The sequence below is a fragment of the Corapipo altera genome, unplaced genomic scaffold (genome assembly GCF_003945725.1).
Source record: "Corapipo altera isolate COAL_440 unplaced genomic scaffold, ASM394572v1 52, whole genome shotgun sequence".
In the NCBI taxonomy this organism is placed as follows: domain Eukaryota; kingdom Metazoa; phylum Chordata; class Aves; order Passeriformes; family Pipridae; genus Corapipo; species Corapipo altera.
The window spans coordinates 1,299,735-1,317,594 of NW_020884930.1; the positions used below are offsets into that span (position 1 = coordinate 1,299,735).

A 17,860-nucleotide genomic window follows, 5' to 3' on the forward strand; every position below is an offset into this window, starting at 1 on the left:
AAGTATTTACTTCCTAAAGAAAGCAATGTTACACAAGTTAGATGATAATTAGTTTCTGAGCCAATATCAGAAGAAAAGGATAAATGTGAAGGTAGGTCCTAAGGGATGCAAAAAAAATGTTATTCTGATTATCTCTTATTGCAGACAAAGCTACTACTCCACCTTTGATGAGGAAAGCAACAGGAAAAGAACACATTCAGTGAGACACTGTGATATGACTCAGTACCTAGGGTTGACTCCAAGTTCCTACACTGTTAATCTGAACATTTCTCACTTACATGTAAGTCACTGCCTGGAAGCCATAATATGAAGACTTTTGCTGTTGGATGGGCCTCCCTATTTATACAATAGAGAAGATTGTATAAATTGTCACATAGAGTAATGAATTTAAATACTAGGGGAAGAGTTGACTTGCACCTTTTTCTGTGTGAGACAAATTATGTCCCTTACCTAAATGGCTCCAATAAGCATTCCTTGTATATATGAAGCTGATTAAAGTCTCTCTGAGACTTCCATGAACAAGGCCACTAAAGTTGACTGTTTATACAGACAGAAAATGAGCTGTTCCAATTAGAATTTCATGAGCTCACAAATGTTTCTCTCTAGACAGATGAGATAGAAACCAATTCAAAAGGATTAATATCTAAGCTTTCTGAATTCAAATTGCAACAGGTGTCAACTTTACATGCCTACCCTTGCAACAAATATGACATTATCCAATTGATTGATGACAGAATAAAAAAGTGTATTTTCTTTTGTCTCTTTTGAAAATGAAAGATGTAATTATTCATAACATTGTACCTAAATCATCTCCTAGTATTTTCTTAATAGAATTCTGCCAAAAGAAGATATGAGAAACTACTTGTTTTGAAGGATACTTTGTTAATGAACACATCTTTGTATCCTTAAAGATGACAAGAGGATGCTTCTAAAATACTGTGTAAGCAGCTGAAGTTTAGTGAGTTTCAGTTTGACATATCTTCTCTATGTAAACATACAATACACCTTGCTACATAAATTTTCTCAGATACAGATTCCTAAGTGACAGATCTTGTCTTACCTTTCTCTCAAAGGGATCAGGATGCCTACTTACAATTAAATTCAGAGCAAGAAGAATTTACTAAACAAGTTCAATGAAATAATTTTAGTTATTCTAAACAAAGTACATCTTTATTAGCCTAGCAACATACACAAACGAGAAGGGGAACCTTCACCTTTACCTTCCAGGTGGTTTTGGGACATGAAATGTGACAAAACTAATCTTAGGCTCTGCATATTGCAGCTTCTCGGCCTTTTTTCTGTACTTCACTAATACAAAGGGTTTATAACCTCTCAAAACTGCATGTTTATTTCCATGCTGCATTCCAGTGCTGATGGGTACAAGGATTTAAACAAGTTCACTGCAACTATGTTGGAAATCTCCATGGTTTGTGATGCTTCTTGGCTGACTCCCAAATATTTATCTTGGAATGGTATTTAACTAGAGCTACATAGTTTGAGGCAGTATTTAGCTCAAGGTAGATACAGTGGCAGCAGTGTTAACGTGGACTGACAAAGCCAAGGGAGACCGCAGCAAAGCTTGCATTTCAGAAAAAAGCTCTGAGTGTTCAACATAGATGTGCAGACAAAGCCAACTAACCATACTGATTGCTAACTCCCCATCATCTGAAAAACAAATGCTTTCCTGACCAAAATACCCACTGCTAAGTTGCCTAATATGAGAAATGGACTCAGTGTAAAGCTCCCTGCATGAAGGGGAACTGGCTGGACAACATAAAAAACCTGGATTTGAGCCAGTGGTCAGAAATGCCCTCCTTGAGGGCTGGCAGTCTACCTTCTCACAAAAGCATGGTTTTGCAGGCTATGATATATGTCTGCCTTTCACACATACGGCGTTTCGGAACTATTGATGAGAGTACTTGTGAAATCCGGGAAGCGGGACTGCTGAAGCTTGCCCGCCCTGGGAGCTCGTCCAGACTCCCTGGTAGTCTTCCTGCCTGTGGCACTGCCCGCAGAGGGGAGAACTGCGTTCCCTGGTGCCGGCTCCACGCTCTCAGCCCCCCATCGCCGCGGGGCTGCGGGGAGCGGCACCAGCACCTGCCCGCCCGCGCCGTCAGACCGTCTGTCCCGGGGCTGAGCTGTGTCTGCGGCAGCGGGATGAAGGGAGCCGCGGCGTCTCGCCGGCATCCCCCTGCCTTCTCCAGAGGGGAGAACACGCGCCTGCCCGCCCCCTCGGCTCCCACCGCCCCGCGGCCGCCCCCAGCCCTGCCCGCCCCGCAGCCTCCCGCCGCCGCCCTCCCGTGCCCTCCCTCCGGGGAGGACGCAAAGCCGCGGCGGTCTATAAAAAGCCCCCCGGGGCGGGAGGGAAGGAGGGAGGGAAGGAAGGGACCACCGCGCCAGCGGAGTCGCAGCGGAGGGAGCGGGACGGGGCGCGGGTAGCGGCACCATGGCCCAGTCTGTGTGGGGCTACGACAGCGACAATGGTGAGCGGGGCTCGGGGCCGTCGGGCGGGACGGGGCTGAGCCCGGCTGAGCCCGGCTGAGCCGGGGAGACGTCTCCTTTGCCTTTGTACCTCAGGACCCGAGCGCTGGCACGAAAACTACCCCCTTGCCAAGGGAGACAAACAGTCGCCCATTGAGATCAACAGCAAGGACGTGCAGCACGACAGCTCTCTTCCCGCTTGGCATGCGAGTTATGATCCCGGGGCAGCGAAAACCATCCTGAACAACGGGCGCACCTGCCGCGTCGTCTTCGACGACACTTTTGATCGATCAGGTCAGTTTCTGGTTTGGTTTTCTGGCCTTGCTAGGAATCGAGGTTTACAAAGCACCAAGAATCAGAAAGCATCCCCTAGTATCCAGCCTGCGCAGGCCAGCAGAGAAAAGTCACTTGGGAATGTAAAAGGATGCTCCTGGGGTTTATTCTGGTGAATCTGTAGGTGGGACAGGGAGACTGTAGCTGCAGGGTCACCCCTGAAATACAGACTCAGATGGAAGGTGGACTTCTCTCTATGTCATCTCCTTCGACACAGACACCATATCCTCAGGTTTTGTGTAAGGGAAAAGCGTGGTGCCCAGAGAGATTTAGAATGCTGAGGCACCCTGTAAACAAAAAACTTGTACATATATTTCCACTGACTGTGATCTTGATTTCTTCTGTATGGGAATTCTTCAGGTACTCCATAGGCTAAAAAAGCTATTAAAATATCATTTATGAAAATAGCATTTCATAGTTTCTTGAAAGCTATGGCATGGCATTGCTGTTGAACTGATAATGAGCAGTCTCATATTTTTAAGCTAAACTTTTCAAACCTTGATTCCAGAACTATATCTGTGTAGCTCTGGATGCAGACAGGCAACAACTGTCAAAATGAATAATAAATTGACAACATAATATAATGCAAAGACATCTCAAGAGCATGCAGTATTGACTGCAATCAAATTATCAAGCAATCTAATTAATGGAAAACAGTTACTTTCCTTTGTATTTTTCTCCATCTGCTTTGATGGCATTTGTATTGGGATTTTGTTCTTAGTAAGCTATATAATTAATGAAATATATCCATATTACATTGAAAGATCACTATCACTTGTGTTTATCTTGATGAGATCATTGTTTCCTTGGATTTCTTTATTTACCATTACAGCTACCTGCTATTTTTCCATGTCTCAGATGGAATCTAAACTATTTAGGACCAGGACCATGTCTAAGTTGTGTATTTGTATGGTCCTTTAGTATTTATTACCAAAATTTCTACACAATGGTCTCAACATAAACTGCAGTTTTATTATCATAGAATCACCAAATGGTCTGGGTTGAAAGATTATCTAGTTCCAACTACACCACCACCACCACTTTCCACTAGACAAGGTTGCTCAAAGCCCCATCTAACCTGGCCATGGACACTGCCAGGCATGGAGCACCCACAACTTCTCCAGCCAATCTATTCCAATGCCTCACCATCCTCACAGCAAAGAATTTCTTCCTAAAATCCAATGTAATCATACTCTTTCAATTTGAAGATGTACCCCCTTGTCTTATCACTACCTGCCCTTGTAACAAGGTCCTTTTATAAACTGGAATGCTCTTCCACAAACACTGCATAAAATTCATGCCATGACTGAAAGCATGCAAAGTAAATTGATAAAGAACCTTTTCATGTGGGGGTTCTACTCTGTCTTCTTTGCAGCTTCCTAAAGGCTGAAATGTTTAGACAGGCTGCTGAAGAAGATGTCTGCCCAAGGAACTGTGTTGGAGAAAGATTTGACAAGCAAAGTACAGCCCTTGGTGCAGCTCTTCCTCTAAATCATCTTCCCTCTGTTCCCTCCCTGCCTCTCCCCTCCCCATCATCTCTGTTGTTCTCTGGGCATTGAGTGTGTACATTCACTCCCGGCTAACCTGACTTTCTGCAGGCTGCTGGATAGTAATTTAGGACTCAAACGTTTCACAGGAACGTATCTGATCAGAATAAAACACAATGTTTGACAGCTCTGAAAGACCACGTGAGAAGGAATTTCATACACATTTTGTTATCTTCATTTGTTGGCTTCTTCAGTGGCAAGAGACAAGTAGTAGTCACAGACTTCATTTTAATTGGAAAAAGAAATATAGCTTAAAGATAGCCTTTTTTTTCCAATTATATGGAAAATTTTGAATTTTAAAAAGATTTGTTTTCATGCTATAGAGATGTTATGAAGTGCTATTTTCAAGTGCTTCACAGTATTTGAGCTCTGGAAAGGGCCACCTTTAAGAAACGACTGCTAAATGAGTCTCCAACTCTGATACTGACTCAGCTTTTAAGTGTCAGTAAATCACATAAATACAGCTCCTGAAAGTCCCTGCCTCCCATTGATTCCGGCTTGAAATGGCAAGCAAATACTTGTGAGGAGTTGAACCTTAGAGTCTATGCTTTATTTGTCTCATATTCAAAAGTGAAATAAGAATAACAGTGATTACAATAATATGAAATCTTTCCCATTGAAGGCCTCTACAGAAGATTTACTCAATACCATATTGACTTAGGATAATTTATTGATGTACGAACAAACTCAAAAAATAAGAGGAACTGCATGCCTAAAACTCAACAAGGCTTTTTTTCCATCCCTCCCCTTGATGGTTGTGACACCTACCAACTAAAAAGAGAAACTGCAAAGTTAAACCTCTTGCTCTGTGTAGGTATTCCAACACATATGATATCAAGAATTCATTTGAGACCATTGGGCAAAAGAGGATTTATTATTTCAATGTTAACTTTGAACTTCAAAGCTATTGGTAGAAGTTCAAACTTGAATGCTATTTAAACACGGTCTTCTGGCACTGCAGTTGTGAACTACATTATCAGCTTTCTGTGTAAGGAAACACGACTCATTCCAACCTTAGGTAATGAATGAAAAATACATTTGAGAGCTTATCCTCTAAGCAGTCCCTGCTCAAAAGAATCTCCAGGCTGAAAGAGCAGGTGTGATTTTTTGAAAGTCAGAGTTGATGTCAACTGTCAGACTGATGCATGATCAGCATTATTTGGCTAAAGGCAGCAGAAGTAACAGCTTCTTAATTTGTTTCATTGGTGGCTTGAGAACAATTTAAACTTTATTTTCTTCCCTGACTTTCTAGAAATAGATGTCCTTTTTTTTTTTTAATTTTTACTTTTTTTGGAAGCAGCAAACTATGCTGTAACCATTGTTTAGTTGTCTGAACTGTAAAAGGTATGCCAGTCATGGACTAGAGGTACTCCTCAAAGCATCTCTGGGTTAATTTAACATCCCTAACCCCAATCCTTCTACAACAAACCCTTTCTTGACAAGAACCATCTGTGAAAACCTTCCTTCTCTCTCCACATCATAAACTATAGTGTGCCCACTTGCCAAGAGAAAAAGGGCTTGTTGGCCAGGTGGAGATTGATTCTATGCTTGTCTCACAGCAGTTTCCACAGTTTTCACATCAAACAGAACTCCCGAGTGATAACAGAATTTAGACCCAACCACATGAACTGGTGAGTGTTGTGACCCCCCACTGCAATCTGCTGGATTTAAAGGAGGTGCTCCGGTGGGTCCCCGTTCAGTGACCGCGTGTGCCAGGGTTTTGTCGGCTGGTGCTGACGCAGGTTGTCCCTTGCAGTGCTGAGAGGGGGCCCGCTCACCGGCGCCTACAGGCTGCGGCAGCTGCACTTGCACTGGGGTTCCTCTGATGACCACGGCTCTGAGCATGTTATAGATGGGGTGAAATATGCAGCAGAGGTAGGACTGATTTTTAATAGTAGTATTCAGTGTTAACTGGAATTTGACTGATTTTGCATCTGAGCAGATTAACCGTTCTCCCTTTTTCTAGTATTTAGCCATTAATTTTTCTCTGTCTGTGGAACTTGTTTGGTTAGCGTGCAGTGGGATAAGTTGCACCTGCCAATAAATGTGTCTTTGCAAGTATATACTAACACAGACTTCTTTTCTTCAAGCAAGAGTTTTTATGGTATTTTAGAATGTTTTAAAAATATTTTTCATAAACCAATTGGTTACTTTCAAATAGGAAGATCTGTTTTCTGCTGCTGTTTTTTAGGTTTTAGCCATTTCTGGTATAGCTTGGGTTACCAAGTTAGTTTCAGAAAGTATTATGAATTAATAGAAAAGCTTAGTAAAAGCACATTTGATAAACTGACATTCAAAATTAGATCCACCTCAAAACTGATTCAGAGTAGGTTTTAGTTTCTGGACATCTCTGCTTTAAAATAACTGGATTTATTTTCATGAACCATGGAAAATAGATTTTTTGTTTCATTTTTGTTTGTTTTGTTTTTTTTAATGTAACCTACTGAAGGACTGTTGTCCAAATTTTCTAAAATAAATGCCTTTTTTAGGCCCTGAAGACTTCTTCAGGTCATAAATGTAAGAAAATTAGCTACTGATGCTAGTGAATTACTAGCAAATGTTGCCTTCTTCATCTTATTTGAAAATAGTCTCAAAATATATATCTATGCCCACAAAAATCCTGCAGTAGTGTTTTCCTGCCTTACAACTATACCCTCAAGGTACAGAGCTTAGAGAGGCTTTGCCCACCTGCCACAGGACAAAACTGAGGCAGATATTTTCAGGATCAGCATGCACAAACATTGCAGAAATGACTGTGGATGATGGCTTGGAAGTTTTTTTCCTGTTCCTTAACCGCAACCAAACCTTGCTAGTGCTCTACTTTCTGTGGCCAACTAAACAGAATAATTCTGCTTCCTCAAACTATTTCTTGGTTAGCTCAAGCACAGACTTTTTATGTTACTTTTCTTAGCGGTACTCGTGTATTTATTGACAGGAGAGGAAAGTCTGGAATGTATGAAATTTTTCTACATTGCAACCAAAGATATATGGTTGCTCCGACTTTATTCTTAGCAATAAAATCCTTATCCTCAAGAGAAAAGAAACAGAGAACAATACATTAATTATATTCAGGGCAAACTACTTTGTTGTCAATTTAAATGAACTTTAAGAAAAAGACTTTTTTTCCTGTATAATACTGAGTTGGAGATGCTACTTAGTCTGAGATTCCATAGCACTGCTTGCAGCATTTGTAGCTATATGCATGAGCTACAGATTTTCTGGACAGAGATGTAAAAATTCAAAATATATCCTGAAAATACATTATTGTATTGTATGAAAGTAGACATGAGAAATGTCGTATTACTCTCCCCACTCCTGTCCAGTACAATGTGCCAAGAGTAATAAGAGATACAAAACAATAATGCATGCACTACGTATAACCCAGTGTAAATCCTTGAGATGGTATCTGCATAACCCAAAGATCTAAAAATGTACTTGAGATGAAGTGCATGTCAGTAGGTGTTTTATACACTGAATGTGTCCATGTCATGTGCTTGGGTTAAACTACTTATAGTTGCATTGTCTGATTACTGTGTAGGAAACTTCATTTTCTTTCTCATGCTTCAATTCAATGCGAAGCAATGCTTTATAGAAAGTGTGAGCATATAGAAGCATGGAAACAGCATTTAGAAATATTTACATAGAGGTTTCGTTTTCATGTCCATTCTTTTACTTACTGTGTACTGGACACTTTTCTTTATTTAATTTAAAGTGAAGATTGTGCTGCTGGCAATTTCTTGTATTTATAACTGAAGTTTCATTGATTTTTAGTTACATATGGTGCACTGGAATCCAAAACATGGTAATTTTGCTGGAGCTTTGAAACAACCTGATGGTGTGGCTGTTGTGGGCATTTTTCTGAAAGTAAGTGGCAAATATTCAGTCTTTATAATTTCTGCGTTTTTCATCCTCCTCTAGTATCAGGGGAAAATATTCCCATTGTTTTTTCACGCAATGCATCATTTTGCAGGAAAACATTCAAAGCAGTTGACTTCAGTACAGACTGAATTCACACATGCCCTTGGGCACTCCAGATTCCATGCAATAACCCATTCAGAGCCGATTTCTGACACCATTTGTGATACCAGTGGCATGATGGGTATTGAACAAGAGATCCATAACTTCAAGCCTGGGACATTTGCTAACTTTGTCCCTGATAGCTGAGCAGCCCTTTACTGTGGTGTGCATTGAGTGGGGAGGACACTGCACCGTATAAGTGTTTCCTCTTGCCTGTTGTCTGCTAGTAGGTGTTGCACCTGCCTCTCAACAAGGTTATGTTGACTGATTCCCTTCCCTGGTCTCTGGTTGATTCCCACATAAGCTGGGAATCGAAAGGAGTTCAATGAACCTACTCCAAAAAGAAGTAATTCATGGTAAAATAATTTCACTGAACATTCTAACCTTGAAATACAGCACCTCCGTAACAAAATAATTTTGCACCAGTATTTCCTAATTGATCTTTTAAAAAACTTAACAGAAAGAAAGCAATCCTAGTATCAAATCTGCACATGGTCTAGGACATTGAGAAACACTAACAGGCACACAGCCTAATAGCGATAAATTATGCAAACTTCAGATATGTGGCTGTCCTTTTACCTGAAGGTGGGCATATCAGCTTGAAAATACCATCAGAGAATAGGTTTCCTTTTATTGTTTTATCACCTGTAATTGGCATTTGCACAAGCAATAGCAAGTGGATGTAATTAATTTTGCCACAGTGTCCCTGGACAGACTAGATACAATGTCATTTTAATTCTGTTATACTGTGAGCCAGCCTGACCTTTTCTCTTGTGGTTAGTTTAAACTGAAGGTCAGCACCTGTCCAGATTCTCCCCTATGATTACGTCCTTGGATTATTCTTACTTGGTCATTTCTTTTGGTCTATTTTAGACTAAAGCACTGTCTTGTAAAACACAGATTACAAAGCATTACACTATGTTCTTAATAATCAAATTAAGGTCAGATAAAAGGTCTAGAAAAGTGGTATCACTATATCTTCTCTGGCCTTCTTTCCCTCTTTCCTTCTTGCTCTTTGGTAAAGGAGCCATTGTTTTTCACTGAGTTTGTTATGTTCTATTACTGGTGTTTGGAATACTGCTAAAACAGGATTGAATTATCTCCTGAAGAGTTGAATTTCATCTCTTTTGGAAAAAAAATGGCAATTACAGCACATCTTAGGCATACTGTCTTTTCTGGGATGTAGAGCCATGTCAAAGCTTTTGGAAGTGCTAAATGTCAGGAACACAAGTAATAAAGTGACCCCACAGCTTGAGGATATCGAGACATGAATCTCATCATATGTCTTATGTCAAGTCTGATCTGACTGCATATGTGCCGCAGAACATTTGAAGTATCTGCAGGAACTCCAGCTCTTCAGACCATCAACACTTTGCTGAGTGCTCATATGTCTAACAGTGGTTGTGGGTAGCTTTCAAAGAAGGGCCAAGGGCAAGGCCCTGGAGAGTGTAGATCACGCTGTCTGTGTAGTTCATTCCTCAGACAGTCGGTGATGCCTTGTAGAGTCCTTCAGCACACATTCCAATTGCAAAGCCAGTTACTGCAATCTGCTATTTTGGATGGTCTTTAACACATGTCATTTTCTGTCAGTCTCTACTGGATTCTCTGGGAGTGCTGCTGCCTAATGTGACAGATGGGATATGCTGAAATTCTTTCAAATACCGTGGAACATGATGAAAAAGATACAGTACTTGTGCTTTGCCTTACAGGTTGGAAAAACTCCCAAACCAGAGATGAAGAGAATTCTTGAAGAAATTGATAACATTAAGACTAAGGTATCAAAAGAATTTTGGTGATATAATGTAGCTGAAAAGCAGCAGAAGTAGAAATCAGAAGTTCAGATTCATTTTTTGGCATCATCTTGGTGCCTAGCAGTAGCACCAGAGGTGATACATTGGAATGTAGGGCAGGATACTTTCTTTTACTTAATTAAACAGATAACTCCTCACTTCTGCAAGTATTCTTGTTGTAGAGGATTTTTTTATCAATCCTTGCATACACCATTGATAGTCTTATTGGTACTGCTCTGTAAAAATAGGCTAGTGTACAAACAACAAGAAAAAATGAAAAGGTTTTTGAATCTGAGGACAGCAGTGGCCAAAACATATGCATATAAAGGAGTCAGAAACTTAGTTAGCTTGAAATGAGAAGAAACTCACAGGAATGATGGATGAGGCTCCCAGTCTATGTAGAGGAGATTAAAAATGTTATTAGTTTTAAGATGGAACTGTGTTTATTTATAAAAGGGATTACATGGTGCAGTTTCTGCACCAGTCCTCTCTTCCTATGACACTAACACAAATGGCATTGCAAACATATTCTAAACTATTTTCTAGTTTAATTAATGATCTAAGGCTCACAGTCCTTACCAATTGCATAGGTACCACTGTAGAAGGGAGTTATTTGCAGAGAATTGAGATATTGCATCTACTGGTATTTAGCATTACTGTTGAATATAAACCCGATCTCTGGGTATACTTTGGCAATTCTACTTCATGATAAACTTTATACTTCTAATGATACTGAAAATCCCTTTTTTTATTTGACCTTGAATATAGCACCAAATCACCAGGGCTAAATTTTACAAATCTGTAAGCATTTTCTTGCAAATTTAGCAGAATTTTTTGCATTTGATTTATGTATGTGTGTACTGTCATTGATCTGAGTCAGAAATCTGTTCTCTTAACTAAGAGTCATAATAATTTTATTTTTTCAACCTTTTCTTAGTCTTCAAATGAAATTCTGTTCTTTCTTTTGAGGGAACTGAAGGTTATTTTTTTTTCACTCTACCTATTGCTCCCCTGCTGTGTCAATGGTATCTGTCTTGATACAGATTTGGCTTTCTCTCATAATCCCTATAGCATTTTTTGGCTGTTTGCATGCAGAAGAGCTTTGCCACAGTTATTAAAAAGTTGATCAATCATCCTATGAAACTCTGTGTCATACAATGATGACAAGATGGCAGTGATATCCACTCCACTGCATTCTATCTGAGACTATCTAACAGGAGATTTTATAATTTCTAACAAAAAAAAAATAGAAGTCTGATTTCCTACGTACAGATATTCTCTGTAGTGGTTCTGGAAAAAGTAACAGCTGAGGAAAACCAGAGCAATATAGGTGCACATGAAAATGACAGCTTGTATTTTCTCTTATATTTTTTTTTTCTTTCCTGTCATCACATACATTTTACCAAGATTACTTATTTTTCATGAAACATTAATGGATGGCATCACTGGTGTATTTATTGCACATGCAATTTCAATTGCTCTGATGCATTACAGGCAGAGGAGTTTTTGGACACTCTTTTTATTGAAAAATCACAATTTGTTTTGTGAAGTTATCTGCAAATTCATATTGCACTTACAGAACAATTTTACCTGGAAGATATACTTGAAGACTTGATGTTATTCTTTCTACTCTTAGTTTGTGCAAGGATGTATAGCCTGCCATTGCACTTTTTCTCTGTTCCAATCTAGAGCAGATTCTCCATGTTAGGAGAATGATACAGGAATAAGAGATTTCACTTTCCAGAACTGCATCCTAAATACCAGTAGAGAAGTGAACTGTATTTCCTTGGTTAATTTTTATTGCCCAAAGGGAACAAGGAAGACTCATCACAGTCCTCCTTTCCAAAGTGGAGATACTATCCTATTCAGTGGCAAACTTCTCAGGAAATGTTGTTTGGTGTCTGCTGTTCTCCCTTGTCTGATTGTAATCACCTTTAGTTGTAAGATATTTATGATACAGTACTCTTACAGGAAATATTTTAATTTTTTTACATTAAATGGAACGGTCTCAACAAAAAGGTTGAGAGTGTCACCATAACAATGTAATTAGAATACAGTCTTGGGAGGAGACTGTCCTTCAGACAGAAGACTGTAACGAATCTGGAATAAATGCCTGGCCACTATTCTGTTGGATAAAAAGGGTAACAGTACCTGCAGTGCCACAGCCTTTAACTTTTATCCCAACTGACCAAAAATAAAACATAATTTTGATAGTTCCAGAATAGAAAAATGTAAAACTGAGTATCTTTGCCCCCCCACAATTCAGTTTGTAGTTTCTTTTAATTTATTTATGCAATCACAATGTCAGTTATTATTAGTTGCCAGGAAAATGCTTGAGAAAGAGGAGATTGATTTCTTGCATGAATCTTGGTATTTAATTACTCCCTTTATAACAGTATAGATATTGATGTCTTTTAAGATGCATATCCCTGGATTTACTGCAGAATTTTTTTTTCCTCTAAGGGGAAAGAGGCTCCTTTTCAGCATTTTGATCCTTCAATTCTTTTCCCCAAATCTCGGGACTACTGGACCTACCACGGTTCATTCACTACACCCCCCTGTGAGGAGTGTATCACTTGGATTCTCCTGAGGGAGCCAATTGAAGTCAGCTCAGATCAGGTAAACTTCATCTAGTTCTGCTACTCTTTTACCAGTTCTCAGCAGTGTCTCAGTAGGTCAGATTTGTGAGCTCTTGTGTAACCTTGCCCTTTTTGATAGGGAAAGCTTTAGCCGAGGACTGTGAGAAATTGCCTGCAGATTGGACGGTTGAAATGGACTGTAAAACTGACCTTGAGAATCAGGCCCTCTTGCTAGACACCTCCTGGAATAGCTTCAGCAGGAGTGTTCGTGGGATCCTGAAAACATGCTAAGGCAGAAGTGCCCCCGAGCCACAAAATTCAGTCACCACAGCGTCCTCAGTTCATTCTGTGTATTTCACCACTAAGTGGCAAGTGAGACTAACATTTCACTAGTTTCACAGTTTAAGAAATTGCTGGTGCAGATCTTGACTTCCTAAAAGCTGTCAGTGAGAAGGATCAAATTACTTACAACTTGCGAACCTGAATGTTAATACAAAGTAATGCACTAATTGTATTCATATAGCTCAAATGTGCATTTACACAGAGAAAAAAAAAAAAAAGAAAAAAAAGAGAGCCAGTCTGGATAAGGTGACCTTTTTAGTACTTCAGCAGTTCGAATCAGGGTATATCCTTTTTACTGATTTCACTGTTTTCAGAATGGACTTATGGATGGAAGGTTAACAATTCACAAAACAACACTGAATTTAAGAACAACAGCTAAGAGATGAATTCATGATTGAATTTAATAATTCAGTTGGCATATATTTCTCTGCCTTACAGAACAAAATACAAACTTCTGCACCAGCTTTTTCCATCAGACTACCTTGCATAAATGTAGATGTGCATCCTCCTTCATGAACAGCCAATTGTCATTGCCGTTGTGTGCCTGTCATTATATAAGAAAATTCCTTCTCCATCTCACAGTTTGTTCTAGGCATTAAGAACCACAGTGCTTCCACATGGACACTTTAGTTTTTCTTCTTTGCAGATGGCAAAGCTCCGTAGCCTATCCAAGAATGGTGAGAATGAACCCGTGAACCCACTTGTTGATAACTGGCGTCCACCTCAGCCTGTGAAGGGGAGAATAGTGAGAGCCTCGTTCAAGTGAAGTCTCAAGTCTTGCTCTGCTGAACCTGAGTGAGAAAATCCCTGCATCACAAAGTATAGTTAGTTTTTGCTGTCTACTGCTTTTCCTCTGGATCCAGGTCTGTGTTTCTCAGCTTGAAATTCTGAGTGGCAAACTGAATCTGATTTTGAAAACAGAAAAAATACTGTATGCAAATACTAAGCTTAACGAGGAATTGTGAGATATACATGATTCTTGATTACAAAGCCTCAGCATTTATGATAGTGTCACTTCTCTGCCATGTGGTCTTGGAAGAAAAATGGGCTCAGTTTCAACATGTAAAAGTCATTTCAAAGAAAATATAGTAAAGGCAGAAAAATGAACCAATAGCTCAGGAAAACAGGAGATGGACAGGAGGCAAATCATCTATTCCTACAGAGTCTCTAGTGATCTTCCTCAGATATCCCACCAACAGTGTTGACAACCAAAGAATAAGTAACCCTTTAACATGCCAGATTTTCCCTTCCCTCTCTTGTTCATAGTTTGTTATCCAACATTGGATTAGTGTTCTGGGGATATAATCAGGCATACTCAACTTCTGTGTGTGAAGAAAAAAAAGATATCTTGCTGTTATTTCAGCATTTGCTATCTTTGCCATGTCCTGCTGCTGCCATTGTTGATCTTTTCTTCTTTCACTGCTGCTGCTACTTCACCCATCCAGTGTAGAATCCTGCTGGTATCATGTCACCTTGTATTCAGTACAGCAGCTTTAGTATTGCTGAGTGGGAGCTGCCTTTTTTCTCCTGCTCTATGTTACCTATGTCACCCTGCAGAATGACGAATTTTTAGTTTTGATGCTCTGCCTACTTTTTATTTCTGACATCTTAGCCTGCATAGCAATGGTTTCAGCTGTGAGAGATTTTGTTTCATATGGAAAGTATCTTTGTGAATGATTCATATGTGTCACTTGTCATTCCCACTACTGAAAAATCCAGGTTAAGTCACCTAAGGGTTTTTTGATTGTGACTCTATGTATTTGGAGACTATAAGTGGACTCTGTTTGGCCCTGTTCCTTTCTGAGGAGACACATCAGCTTGCACATATGATCCAAGCAAGGAATCACTGGCACACAGAAACTTTTCAATCAATTAGCTTCCCCTGTCCTTCATCATACAAACTTTATCATTTCAGTGTAACACAAGTACCATCTAGGTTGAATCCACATGTGAGTAAAGATCTGCTACATTATATTCACCATCAGGGTGATTGTTCCGTATTGTACATACAGGAGGTTGGGTGGTCAAAGATATTGAGTAAATCCTCCTACAAAGGAAGCTTCTGGGTTCTCTGTGTTCCTCTAACTCATCAGTAGGTAACAGTGGGCATTCTTCTAGATGTTGCCACAAACATGTTCACAGCAATATTTATAACGGATATGTCGAAGTCTGAAAAAAAGCAGGGTTACAAATGGCTCCTTAACTGTTTCATTTTCCATCTTTACTAGAAAAATGTTGCTCTAACAGGGAAGTTATGAATGGGAAGCATTGAAGAAATTCTGCCATTGTTAACAGCACAATTCAGTGAGAATTCAGAAATGAAACTGAGGGCAGAGTTTGATCCTTTGTATTCATTTAGAAATGGTCTAAGAATTGTTGAAGTTCCATTGAAAGTAAATATTTCAGTTTTTTAGAAGTGTATTTTGGTTAGTATGAAGCAGTTTCTTTTTAAAAACTAAGTTCCTGTCAGCAGAAGCTAAAGTATTGATTGAATCTTGTTTACAAATGTTTTGGCACTAGCTTAATCTTACCAGAAGATCAGCTTTTCATATTATGAGTGCAGCATTTCCAAAAGTATTGATTTTAAGAGTCCCTTAGCTTTTCTTTCCACTCTTGAATCTGTACATCATCTCAACACATAAAAATGTTACTACAGAAAGCTCATAAGCAACATTTTTTTCTACTGTACTATGTCTTACATATAAAATTTATGCTCGTATCCACATGCAGTTGATCTTGGCGATAAGAAAATTTTAACTGAGACGAGTTTGAGTCTTTCTACCTGAAAGACATTGACTGTGATGTTTAAATCTCTTGTTATTGGGGCAATAAAACAAGATTAGTTGCCTGCACTTGACATAACTGCTTTTATGTCTTCAAAGAACCAATAAATTGACTTAAATGAAAAATTGCTTGCTGGTTTTATTGCTAATGCTACATGATGATTGAAAGTAGCAAGAACTTACTAGAAAACATTTGTATCCTTTCTTTGATACATATACATAGGGGAACAGACACTCTAGTAATTTTTAGCTGTTGGAGTTTAATATCTCATCCTGGTTTCTGTGTATCCAATCAAACAGATCCTCAAAAATATCAGGATTATACAGTATCACTTATTCTCTGTTTTCAGGTACAAAAAAAAGTGTTTCTTTCTTGCCTGCACACAAACATTCTCTTACATCTTACCAAAGTTCATGCATTTATATTTGACCCTGAATATCACTCATTTGGATATGAATTTTGTTTTCTTGCAAGAAACACGTGGATGGGTTAGCTGAAATGTTACATAATTCTGATATTTCCTGATTAGTTTATACTTTTCAAGCACACAAACTTGTGAAAGAATAATTGCCTGCAAATCAGATATTGAGTGCACTTTTCTTTGCACGTTTCCTCTACTGCTTTTGAAAAGTAGAATAGGCAGAAGTTTATCAACTACTGAAATAGTAGTTTTGGTTCCAACACTAAACACATGGAAAGCTTTTTTATTAACTGAAATAGGTGTCACCATCTTTCAGTCAGGTATAAATTTATAACCGAACTGTGAATTCCTGCTATGACCCTCAGTATACAACCCATATGGTTATGCATTTCTACAACAAAATGAAAAGAATATATGTCTTTTTTACTATATCTCAAAGAAAGACACTTCTGAAGCTCCTTGCTGGTGTTTATCTGTTGAGTAATCAGAGTTGAAGAATGATCATACTGTCAGTGAGTTGAACAAAGTAAGACAATATCTATTTCTTCCTGAGGCATTTTCTCCCATTCCTCATCAAAGGGAGTAGCTGTACAGCGTGTGTTCCATCTCATCTATCTGCTTTTCATCTCACTGAATTCTGGCATTTATCATTGTCAATACTGGAGTACATAGAATGTATTCAAGAATTATTTCCAAACCCAAGAATTGATCAGAACATTTTATAACATTGCCCTGTCCCCCAAAAGGTAATGTACAACCAGTGATGAATTAGAGATCAAACTGGACTCACCTTTTCTTCAAGAACGTATTTTTTAAAGTATCTTCTTTTCAGTTAGGGCTGCTGTACATATTGATTTTCAGAAATGTGCAATGAAATGAAATTAACCAGTTCAGGGTTATTTGTGAGGGAGAGACAGAAAACCTGTAAAGTTTTGTGTTCATTAAAACATAGAAACAGATTTGAACACACATGGAGAACTTGTGGTATTACCAGGAAAATAAACACCAACAGAGTATTATTATTATAGAAAAATTAACTTTCTATGTTTGGACTGGATAGCAAAATACTTGCAAGAATGACCATGCACTTCAATGACCAAAACACTTCTGTTGAGAACTCTATTTAACAAGATCTCCCTAGAGATAGCATTCTGTCTCTCTAGGAGAAAATCCAACAGGAAGGTTGGAAGTGATGATGCCATTGGGTACGCAGAAGAAGTGGTTCAGTCACTACTGGATCATACCTGGACTTTGCACAAGCAGGAGCAATTGTATAGAATGTTATCTGTATGGGAATTCTAAAAGTAAGTCTCAGTAATTGTGCCACTAATTCTCTAAGCCAGAGGTTTACATTAACTCATGCCTTTGCTGTTCTGTCATGCCATCAGTAAGCAGAATATGCAGTAGGTGTTAGGAAAAAATATGCCTTTGGTGAATTTTAGTAGCACACTGTCACTCTTTTACTGTTACTAATATCTTGGAGAAGATCTGACAGAAAACTGTTGAAGAACTCTCAACTCCTTCCTGGAGCTAGAAGAGCTTCCTTGCTGTGCTAGACCAGCGAGA

General features: G+C 39.0%; 1 protein-coding gene across 1 annotated transcript; it reads left to right on the forward strand.

Annotated features, from left to right (window-relative positions):
- The first annotated feature begins 2,385 nt into the window (after positions 1–2,385).
- On the forward strand, positions 2,386–15,987 carry LOC113954625 (carbonic anhydrase 3-like). The gene is made up of 7 exons (XM_027659177.1): positions 2,386–2,483; positions 2,578–2,775; positions 6,118–6,236; positions 8,133–8,225; positions 10,088–10,153; positions 12,632–12,787; positions 13,736–15,987. The coding sequence occupies exons 1-7, from the start codon at positions 2,447–2,449 to the stop codon at positions 13,853–13,855; spliced, it is 789 nt and encodes a 262-aa protein (XP_027514978.1). The 5' UTR covers positions 2,386–2,446; the 3' UTR covers positions 13,856–15,987.
- The last annotated feature ends 1,873 nt before the right edge of the window (positions 15,988–17,860 follow it).

Excerpts from the sequence above, each read along its gene's own strand:
- LOC113954625 (XM_027659177.1), top strand. The coding sequence starts at position 2,447 with ATGGCCCAGTCTGTGTGGGGCTACGACAGCGACAATG. Across the intron at positions 6,237-8,132 it reads GGGTGAAATATGCAGCAGAG|TTACATATGGTGCACTGGAA; the intron begins GTAGGACTGATT and ends ATTGATTTTTAG. Across the intron at positions 12,788-13,735 it reads TTGAAGTCAGCTCAGATCAG|ATGGCAAAGCTCCGTAGCCT; the intron begins GTAAACTTCATC and ends TCTTCTTTGCAG.